Raw genomic sequence first — 11989 nt, 5'->3', positions numbered from 1 at the left:
TTTGAGATACTGATTTTTGACTTTAATGAGCTGTAAGATCCAATCATCAAAATTAAAACAAAACAACTTTTAAAATGTTTTACTTTACATGTAATGAATCTAAAATATATGAAAGTTTCACTTTTTGAAATAAGTTACAAGAAAAACTGAACTTTTTCAGGATATTCAAATTTTTGAGATGTAGGCTACCTGTAGAGAATGAATAACATCCCTTAAATCTACTAATTAAATGATGAATAATCTAATAATGATCCGTTTTAAAGCACAAGGCAATTTGATTAGCTGTGTACCTTTTAAAAGTTGGTCACAGTGGTCTCTTCTGCTGCATCTCTATGGCGCTGATAGTATTAGTGCGAACTTCCGGGAACTATTGAGCGGCTCCACGATCTGCCATTTCTGTAAAAAAAACGGTCCATTATCAGTGTTGCCAACTTAGCAACTTTGTTGCTAGATTTAGCGACTTTTCAGACCTCCCTAGCGACTTTTTTTTCTAAAAAAAGCGACAAGTGACAAATAGCGACTTCTTTGACAAACCTTAGCGAGTCTGTGATCGCTTGTACTGCCGCAACGGTGCATCTTTCTCTGCATCTGCTCTGTTCAGTTCAAATAAATAGATATTATGATGCTTCTCTAATTTTACATGCAAATATAGCTGAAATCCCAGCACAGGAATTGTCTTTGTTTTGTCTTATCTTATTTGTATTATTTGATTTCATCAGATGACGGCTCAATTATAAATGAGGATTTTTGTGCAGACTAACTTCTTGGAAGGGAGAGCTGGTTATGTATTCTTAAAGGGCTGCGTTTCAGTCACTATTTCATATTTATCCCGTTGACTGACAACATAAACAGTAAAATATGTAAAGGAAAACAGTTTATTGAGAGTTTGGCTGCATAAAAATACAGTATGAGCATAAACAAATGTAAAAGGCAATATGACGCGATGACGTCATGGATATGCTAATTAGCGTATGACGTCATTTAGCGACTTTTCAAACTGGCTTTAGCTACTTTCCATCGAAAGAAGTTGGCAACACTCCATTGGAGTCAACAGAGTTATCGCAACTCTATGGCTCTGCACTGTCCTAAAACAAAGCGATCTAGCAGCGAACTGTTGCTATGGTTACTCCTCAGGCGAAAGCTCGTAATCAAACTTTTGCACTATCATCATATATGTAAAAAGAATTAATGTCTTAAAGATATCCCAAACCTGATTTAAGGCGGTCAGACCCACCATAAAACCCCTCCCTATTAATTCGCCACCTGACTGCATCAGCAGGCTTATTTTAATCTAAAGTAGATATGCGGAATGTACACAATACTGGTTAAGCGTGCTGTAGTGTGTCTCCGTGTGTCTTTAAGTAGTACGCTGCGGTAGGAGGAGTTGTAGCGGCTGTGACGCCGCCAGCGGAGCCGTGGTGCTGAGCTGAACAGCGCCTGTCCACCTGCAGTAGGGCGCAAGACCGACCGGGACAATATTCTCTCGCATCGCTCAGCGGACCCTGCAACCGACAGCACGTCTCACAGGAATTATCTCCACGTTTGTGAATAACAAACATCTGCCTCCTCTGCTGATGGCCAAAATGAAAACCGGCTGCGCGATTCTTGTGGCGTGTGCCTTAGTTGTGGGCACCTCTTTGGTAAGACTAAATGTTTTATTTACAAACACTCTGGAAGTAACTACTTGAATTCAGACAGACCGTGCGGAACAGCGCATTTGCATTTGTGCGTTTTATGCGCAGTGGTGCATCGAGCGTTTACTTTGTCTTTTTGGAAATGCAAAATTGCTTTCGTAGCACTTCTGTAACAGTCGATTTATTTATTTTTTTCTTTGAAATAGCATTCAAACTAGTAAATCAGTTTGTGCTGAACACTGGTCGTCTATCAGGAAGCTGCAGTGGCTTGCAGCTGCACTTTTAACACACATTGCAGAGGATGCGGCGATGCCTGTGGTGTGTCTGCGAGTAATAGTGCTGCTCTGTCCTTACTGGAGGAATATGCAAATGAATTGTATTCGTATTAATATTCATGTTATGGAGTATTCATTAATAGGAACGTCAGGAATGATTTAACTTGTTGGATGCTAGAGAACTGGTTGCTTTGGTCAGTGGAATTATGAAACAATAATATAGTAGTTAAAGACGCACATATACCAGTAAATGAAATCTAGAAAGTGCTGGAGTGTTGGGTAAATATAAGTTCTGGAAATAAGACATATTGCTGTTGGATGTGGCAGATATTGACATTGTCTTTGATGACTCATTCAGAATACAATCTGTATCCAGCTGGGTGTGAAATGTAGCTATAGAGCTGTATTCACATGGTGGGCAGAGGCAGCGCTGCTTTAGAAAGTAACCATCTCACAGCCCTCTAATGTGATCTGTAGGGATGCTTTGACACAGACTGTGCCTCTGTGGACGCATGAAAGAGCTTAGTGCGTCGGCTCTTTGTTGTCTTGATTTTTCAGGTTCGTAGTTGTCTGTTTCCGAATTTAAAAATATAGGAAGAGAGAGAGAGAGACCCCTAAAGGCAACCTCTCGTTCGGCTCAGACACAGCCGAGGCCTGAGCTTGAACCCTGAATCGTTTTTAGAAAAGCCCACCATATTGAGACTGGCATAACCTGAATATGACCCACCATCTAATTATGCTAAATCTCTGTGTTGAGCACTATCCATTGATGCATACACACATGCTCACACACACACACTCTAGGTCACTATCCTAAAATAGATGCCACTGTAATGGGCACAATTTTTCTACTGATTTACATGGCAGAACTCCAGCACAGCCTTTTTTACTCCGCATTTCCTCTATTCCATCACATTCCCCTTTTTTTCCCTCGGTTTGTTTTAATCATCAAACAGGCTCGTTTAGCTCTTGTTAATTTTTTAGAGAAGCTCTTGATGTTTTCGCTTGTGTAAATTTCTTTAAAACCACCATTAAGGCATAAGAATGCAGGCCTCTGAATGTAAATTAAGAGCATCACAGATTTGCTGCTTTTGATTTAGAATGTGTTCATTGGCATGGAACTATTGGATATTCAAAAATGACTGGACTATAGTAGTGATTCGTAACCAGGAGTACGTGCACAGCAGAGGGTGTTTAAGCAGGTTACAGTGGGTGCTTGGAAAGATTGAGATATTGCATTGTTAGAGCTACAAAATATATATATAAAAATGTTTTATATATACATATATTATTTTCAAATGCTTAAATTATGTAATAACAATCACAAAACAACTAATCTTGATGATTAATACAGCATTTTCTTTAAAGAATTTAATTTAATTCTACTGAAATGAATTACTGATATTGTCTGACTACAGTGACTGTAATGTAATTTATTAAAACTGGCTTATTAATAATGTTAATATTAAAGATGAATTAAATCAGGTAAAATTGAACACTTTTGGTTTACGGTCAGTGCAGTTACTGGAGTGTGATAAGTGTGATTTTAAAAAAATGTTTAAATAGTTTAATAATAATTAAAATTACTAATTTTGATGATTAATCTCAAGTCTTCTTTCAGAATCTTTTTAAGGAATTAAAGAAAAAAAACAATTTAAAACATTTTATACATTTGCATCGACGATATTCATAACAGAATATGTTTTATCCCATATATTTTATTTAATTTTATTTATTACTGATATTGACAGACTAAAGTCATTATAATACAATTTTTTAAAATTGACTTAATAATAATATCAATAATAAAGCTAAATTATATCCAGTTCAGAGGAACACTGTTGACTAGGTTGCCTGAGTGGAGGGTACATAAGATAAAAAAAAAGGTTTAAACTTGTCTATTCATTCCTAATAGTAAAACAATTGCATCCCTGCTCTGCGAGTTTGCCCCTTGAAGGTATTTATATCGGTTTCGATAACCTTGAATAAGAACCACAACCCTGTGGTCACAAATCAACTTGCCTAACCACTTCCCCTCTCCTGTGTCTTCATAGCCAATAATGTCTGTCTTTCTCAGGGGAGTCACGGAAACGCTCAGACCATCGCTCCATGCAGACCAGGTTTCTCCCAGAGTTTCTACACCGTATTTGTCCCCAGGGGTGTGCTGCAAGGCCTGAACATTCACAAAGGTAAGAGCTTGCAGTGCATTGCATGATTCGGCGCTGGTTTAAATGTGTGTGTATGTGTGTTTGTGTTAATCTCAGTGGAGCTTTAGCAACAAGTTTGTGGGTGAATGTAAATGCTCGTGCATCACTTTCTCTCCATCGTTCTCTGTGTGTAGGCTAAATGTAATATGTTAAAAATAATTCTAGCTTCATTATTGCACATTTATGGAGAATAATTCATAAGTAATCAAAAGATCTTGAATATTCTTTGGTACTCTCACCTATGCAGTAATTTATGCTTATACTGCATGATTCCTCAAAAGATGTTAACAGTGATCCAAAACCAGTTTCATTCATTCCAAGCACAAATAAACGGTTTAGAAATGAAGAGCTGTGATGCAGATATGCCAGCGTGATGAATGTTGATAGTACACACAGGACCAGTAATGCAATTAGAACACGTTTAAAACACACAATGCCTTTCAAATGCAATTTTCAAGGTTTGCGAAACGTGAGGTGATGCATTTAAAGAAACACATCCATGCTGTGCCAGAAACTACGCTTCTTTCTTGGTGGGTGTCGAAAGCGTATACACGTTCCTAATCGTTGAGAGCTACAGTTGGCTCACATCTACATTAATAAAATGCACAAAGCCAGTGTCTCCTACTGATCACAATCAATATGCATATTATTCAGCGTTAGTTTTCGACTCTCAGACAAACCCTTGTTGCATGATTAAAAACATAAATAAATAAAAAACGGTAAGAAAGGCATAATCTGAATTTAATGGATAGTTCAGTGGCCCGGTTGGCTACAGAAGCCTCATTTAAATCTTCTGTTCGTCTCCCGCAGGGTGTTTTTGCCGCTTTGAGCTTTAAGCTTTTGCTTACCCCCCACCGGTCCCCCTCTGTCCTGAGTGTAATACAGTTCCTCTATTTCAGCAAGATTTCAGCCATCCTTTTATTCTGTCGCTTTTCATTGTCATTGTATATGTGTGTGTGTGTGTGCGTGTGCGCTTTATGCAGGGATATGCTTTATCTATGGAATTTGTTTTGCTGGTACGGTAGGAGAAAAGATGGTGGGGTGGGGGGAGAATTGGACTTGCAGAAACAAATCAAACAAGAAAATGGCACATTGATTCGATGAATTACTTGTTTTTTTCCACCGCATTCAAACTTCTGCACTCATGCGGGAACACAAAATCGAATCTTCGCAGTAATTGCGCGATCTGTTTCATCATTTATTTTTTTATTCTAAATACTTTTAGAAACGTTCCTCGTTTACAGTTCGTCTAAGATCTGTTTGTTTTGATTCTAGCCTGTGGAGGTGTTGAGGGAACATTGTCAGTCATTGACATGTCAGATGTGCTTGTTACACAGCAAGTCGGTGGAGTGTTGGCATGTGTGTCCAAGTGCTTGCGCATGAGTCAATCATTTTGTTTACTCGCGGATTTAGATTTGAGCATTTTGCTGGGATCGACTCTCGAGCCTGTGCCCACAATATCCACCAGCCACCTTTCCTTCAATATCCAATAGTGCACTCTTCATTTTAAAAACATGCTTACCCCAGCACAACTTGGCACTTGGGTGTATATCGTCAGGCTGCGGTATGAGCCCTTATAGAGAGTGATTAATGTACAGTCACCGGCCTGGGGGAAGGGTGATGTGTTCAGAGGAACCGTAGTAATCGGGGAGTGGGGTCGCCTCACAGGGACATTAATGATAACAGCCTTGTGTAACCCAGAACCGTCAAAGGGGAGAGTAATGGGTGAGCTGGTGCGCTCTGTAGGGCCAGTGAGCATCAAGTCGAGAAAATCCAGCGTCAATTTAGCCGTGATTGTAAACATTGGCCTGACACCTCGAGAATGCTAATGCCAAGACGGGAATTCTCAGGAGCGCGGTGTGTTCTGAGAGTTGAACTCGGCTGAGGAATCGAGAGTAGAAAGTTCCGCTTGAGTTGCTTCCATAACTGTTTAATATGGCTGCGGCGCACTGGGGTGAGAGTGAGCGATTCATCTCAGTTCTCTAGGTAAAAGCTTAGCATCGGTCTCTAAAGGCTGGCCATCCAAACAGAATCAGATATGACTACTCTTTCATGGCCAGAGCAGTCGGGGTGTCTGCCAGCTGTCCGCTGGTCTCGCAGCTGCTTGCGATGCAATTTTCTGATTCTGTTTAATTTCACCGCTAGCTTGTTGTGTTTATTTTCTATTCATTTACAAAGGTGTTTGTTCATGCCGGGCTTTTAATTATAGCAAAGTTTGGGTATGATGACTACAGCGGTGCATTTATACCTATTATGCTCTAATCCTTGTGATCACTTTTATTATACTTCTATGGGTAACGAGCCTATTAAAGACACGGCCCTCGAATGAAGTCGACCGGAGTGGTTATAATTCAACCATCCAACGTTTCTAATATCTTTACACAGTAAAAACAGACAGCGTGAGTCCCTTCAGGCGCTCTGCCTCGCTAGACGTGATTCATCTTCACTCAGCATGTGAAAAGATTCATCATTTATGCTGACAAAATATAAATGCCAGGGTTGTCACATATTCAGCTGGCCTCAGGAGCATATGAAAGGCACCCGCATGGCCACGGTAAATAGGTATGGTAAGCATTTGTGTTTTACATGATTGGATTCCGGATTCTAAATGGGAAGTTTCTAACCGCGTGTAATGTTGACTGATGATGCGATCATTTAGCGTGGCTCGTTATTGCGGTAGGCAGTCTGGCTCAGGAGAAAATGATATTTTATGAGGTTTTATTGTGTTACGTCATGTCTTCCTGCAAACGTTTATACACGTGTAAACTCATGGAGGAATGGCCAGTCTTGCTGTATTGACGTGTACGGTGGGGTCCAAGCGTTTGAGACCATTCTGGAAAAATTTTTTAAAGAACAAAGGAGTGTTATATACAGTCTGTAAAAACAAGAAATATGTGATTTGATTATGTATGCAAATGTCACAGGTCATGAACCAGGGGACATGCTGCTGTTATGGTAACACTTGACAATAAGGTTCCATTTATTGTTATTAATTAACATTAACTTACAGTGAGAAATATTTGTAAATGCTTCATTTATACATTATTTAAATCAAAAGTTGTATCTGTATATTATTTATTGGATGCGAGCTAACATGAACCACTCTATCTGTATTTATTATTTAACTAACATGAACTAACTGTTAGCTAACATAAGCTAACATGAACCAACTGTTGTATTTAAATTAATATTAAAAGGGTTGATACTGTAACAGATGTATCATTGCCAAAAATAAAATAAACGGATCGTTTATAGCCTTTCCTCACAGCAGCTAGAATAATTAAATGTATCATTTTGATGTCGGATTGTGATCCAGAAAGGATTTGTACTTTAAAGAAAACCAGTTCGAAGGGAGTATAACTATATAGCTAAGTTTTTGGGTTAAAATAATTTCTTAATATGAAATTCGAATGGTATGACGATTAGAGATTAGAATACAGAAATTGAAATCTACACGCTAATACACACGTTACTCATAGTCACGCTATGCTGATGTTGTTAACATTAATAATTTGAGAATAAAGTATAAAAATAATAATAATTTGCACTGTTTGATGTGATATGAGCTAATCGATCTTTAGATTAAATCACCATTGGTAGCACAATTTATTGTAATGCTTTTTTCCTCAGTTGGGCAGAACAAACGTGGCAGACTTGTTACATACTTCTTGAAAATTCTTATTTGGGTCATATATTGCAAGACATAGACTAGAATCTGTGATTGCGAAGTACAGAACATCCACACTGGTGCGGTGACTGACAGCTACACATTCACCTCAAAACATTAGATTCATCTGCGCTGAAGCTGTGCCAGAGTACAGCCCATGCAAGCAAGATAATTCCGCACACAGCTGCAATTCCGGGTTTTCAAACAGAGATGGCAATATAGAGGCAAAACTTACAGACTACAGCTTTAAGAAATACAGAATGTATATTTATCTGTACAAGTTATATGTGTAAATATAGAATATATTTATGTGTATTGTACATTTTTCCCATGTACACTTCATTTATAATATATTTCTCTGTATTTTTATCTTTTTTTTGTAAATTTACAGCAATGTTTAGTTGATTTTTTTATTTTATTTTTTTCAAAACAAAAGTAGACTAATTAGATATTATTTAAAAAAAATATATATATTTTTTTATTTCAGTGGTCTTTTTTGATGTTGATATACACTACTGTTCAGGTGTGGCGTTGATAAGATTTTTTTTATGTTTTTAAAGAATGTTAAAACTACAAATTTATAAAAAAGAATGTTATAATAAGGCTGTGTTTTTTTAACATATCAACATACAATTAAACAACAATATTGTGAAAAATTTAAAATGAATGTTTTTGTGTAAATTGTGATTTCAACATTCTTTGATAAAAAGAAAGTTCAGGAAAAAAAAGCATTTATTTGCTGAATTATAGAATTCATATATACATTATAAATGTCTTTGTTGTCATTTAACACATCTTTTTCCAAACAGAAGTATTAATTTCTTTAAAAAAAACAAACAAACAAAAAAAACACTTACTGACCCCAAACATTTGAACGGTAATCTACATAAAATCAGATTAGTATAGATTTACAAGAAGAAAAATTAAGGATTCATATACAACGTTTATGAGAGAATATTGTCCATGAAGAGGAATGGAGCATTTGGACATGGGCCGTTTTCAGAGCAGGACCCCACCTGGGAGAGATAAACCATGAAAATGGATATTCCACTGATTGCACATTGTAGTGTAAACCATCATCTTGGCCTAAGATCAGGATCAGGCACTTTGAAGCCAAAGACAGAGAGATGGAGATGGGGGGAGGACAGGTACATTCTCGCACACAAAAGAACAATCTGATTTGAGTTGCACTTACCCCTAAATGGTGGTCTGAAAGGATGCTGTCATAATGTGTTCAAGAGAACATGAGCGAAGAACTTCAGCGCATAACCCTTTAATATCCGACACAGTGCTGGTGGGAAATGGAAGTCAGTTGCCTTTGCCGTTAGTCCAGAGGTGGCCATTAATAATCTTAATTACTAGTGCTTATGGATAGTCAGAGTAATTTGACTTCTCTGGCAGATGTGTGGCATTTGCAGTGCCACAAAATATAGTGCTTGCTTAGATTTCTTAGATATTCTACGTATATACCACATTTTATCATCCATAAAATATAATAAGATCCCACTTCAGATGTCCTTTCACTTTAAAAAAGTATGCCTCTCCCACAAGGACATCCATTAAATCCACATGCACAGACATCTTACGGCAGTTTTAGAACTAGGACTCCACCTGTGAGATGGAGACGCTTGGCGCTTGGACTCCCGGGCTCTCTCTGTTTTCCAGTTGTGTCTTAAAGTTTACCTCATTATCTAGCAAACACATTGCTCTCCATACTTACACCGTGCTGTGGAACCTCTCATGGATACAGACATTCACAAAAACTCATTTGATGGTTCTGCTTGAGCCCTGTGTGTAGCTTTGCTGTCAGAAACACAACAGTGTTAAGAGTTTATTACCAAACGTAACGTTTCGACTGAATTCTGATCGGATGAGCTAGATTAAAATCAGTCTAAAATCAGTAAAATTAGTAATAATAATAATAATAATACGAAATGTTGTTGAAAATTAATACATAAACATTTTCCATTTCCATCTCATGGTCATGTTTTGTGAAAGAACAGCTTACAAAATTTACAGCTTTTGATTTCATAATAAACAGCATGATCAAATGAAACAATGTTCTGTATTGCTCAAGGATGTTAACATTTTACACGGTTGAAGATAACATGATTTGTGCTGTTCTCAAAGATGAAATTTCCTTGCATTATATGCTGTTATTGAACAGAAACCAGTGAGGTCTGCTACTCAGCTCAAGTGGACCAAGCATTCAAGAGTGCAAGAGTTCTACCACTCACCTAGCAGTTCTTAATTAAGTTTTCTTATGAAACCATGGTTCACTCTCTATTTGAATATAAATCAGATTGGATTTTCATCTTAAAGGCAGACTTTTCACTGCTGGCTGCATGTATACTATTAGCCAGCAAGACATTTCTCATTTGCATTGGCCCGTCACTTAGAGTTATGTTCTGATCTAACATATTCAGATGCTTTGGTGCTTAAGGTCGTTAACCTGAGATCGAGGTGGCAGAAGTGGGCTGTGATTCTGCTGGAAGGCCTTGAGCACACTGCTTTTGAAAGAAAAATGATGTTGTTTCATTCATTATTACCAATATTGAAGCGAATGCTTCTTTTTGTAATAGAAATTTCAGTTCGTTATATATCAGGGTGAAAAACATGACGCATACGCAAGGACACTTCAATTCAAAAGCATAACTTCTATCTATAAAACATTTCCATGCGATCAGACCGTCGAAGAATGGCTAGAAGGTAATAAAAGAAAATTGTTCAGACTTATTCCTTCAGATTCATTGAACACATTTGACACATTTTGACAAAATTTACTAATTGTTGGTGATTAGTAATAAATATGTTTTCAAAATCTTACTTTAATTTCTTATTTTCAAGTTTCAGTTTTTCATTTAATATTTATATTTAATTTATTATATTTCCGAATTATTTCAATTAACTCTAATTATTTTTCATTTTATGTTACCTTTAAAAAAAAAAGAAAAAAAAAGAAAAAGACCATACTTGTTTTAAACAAATCTTCAGGTGAATAAACAACACAATTTTCCTTTTGTTTGGGTGTACTGATACTTTAAGAGTATTTGTCTTATGGTATATATGTATAAAAAAATACATGTTTATACACAGCAGGAATGTTAAACTACATGTTAAACAAACTCTCTCACTTTTTCTATATACATACATATGCATATGTGTTCTCAGCGGGCCATTATGAGATTCATGACTCTGACCTAGTGGTGTCAATAATTCCTCATTGTGCCCTTAGGCTCTGTTTTAATTACTTCTTCCTTTGACATGGTGGGTTTATTTTAAGGAGCAAATACTAAAACGCCACCAGGAAAGCGCACATGATTCAGCCCAGAGAGTCTCGAGGTTTGGCACCAATCTAAACCGAGTTGAGGAAGGTAATAGAAAAGAGGTGAGGTGTAGAGCCTTTTTCTGCTGTTGGGGATCGCAGAAAGGCTGGGGGGGTGGGGGGGGGGGGGTGATGGTATGAGGAAAGGAGCATGTGAAGAAAGAGGTGAGAAATGCTAATTGTATTCATAAGATGCAACCTTAGTTTATCCTTATCTATGCGCCTCTCTGTCTTTTCCTTTTTGAGGCTTGCAGACAGCTTCACTTCAAGTCCTCAGGCTGTCTTAAAGACATTCTGTTGAGAGGGCTGTGGTCAGGGACTGTCGGACATGCATTTAGTCTGTTTGCTTCTATAAATGCAGGACTCACGAGAAGAGATAAATACACACGGGCAAACAGAAAAGGTGTCGGTGAGAATATTTGGCTGATGTCTTGAATTTGAATCGCACATAAACACGGGCACGCAGCCTCTTCTCCAGCCTGTCAGTTTGTCATTTGATTGTCTTTGGAGTTACGTTCGCTGTTCGCAGCATTTTGACTTGATTGACAAGGGCCACAGGAAGTGGAAGCATCCCTCCATTCAGTGAGTGATTATCTTAAATGGAGAAATTAAAGGATTACAAACTGGCCCAGTAATCCAGCTGTCAATCTCTTGACTCATTAAGGAGTTGGAAGAGAGAGAAGAGAGGTAACTTAGGTGTTTGGAAGAGAGGATTAGTCTCTCGGCTCCGTTTTTCGAATCTTTATGAAACCTTGTATCATTAGATGATTTCACAAATATGATGTTCTTTTGAAAGAGACTGTTCATCCAGACATTAAATGCTGTAATTTTTACTAGTTTTATTTAATTATTTTATTAGTTTTCATATTCGTGGCCTAATG

General features: G+C 37.5%; 1 protein-coding gene across 1 annotated transcript in view; it reads left to right on the top strand.

Annotated features, from left to right (window-relative positions):
• Positions 1-1574: 1574 nt before the first annotated feature.
• Positions 1575-11989, top strand: part of LOC306854969 (cadherin-4-like) — a gene marked incomplete at both ends in the record, with an annotated part of 253169 nt that continues 242754 nt past the window's right edge. The window contains 2 exons of the mRNA XM_079393318.1: positions 1575-1640; positions 3987-4098. Of these exons, the coding sequence (XP_079249444.1) occupies positions 1575-1640; positions 3987-4098 (178 nt within the window). The remainder of the gene's footprint in view (positions 1641-3986; positions 4099-11989) is intronic.

The sequence above is a fragment of the Barbus barbus genome (assembly GCF_936440315.1).
Source record: "Barbus barbus genome assembly, chromosome: 35".
Classification (NCBI taxonomy): domain Eukaryota; kingdom Metazoa; phylum Chordata; class Actinopteri; order Cypriniformes; family Cyprinidae; genus Barbus; species Barbus barbus.
The sequence above is the reverse complement of the archived record's forward strand: the minus strand, read 5'-3'. Positions and strand labels throughout refer to the sequence as shown.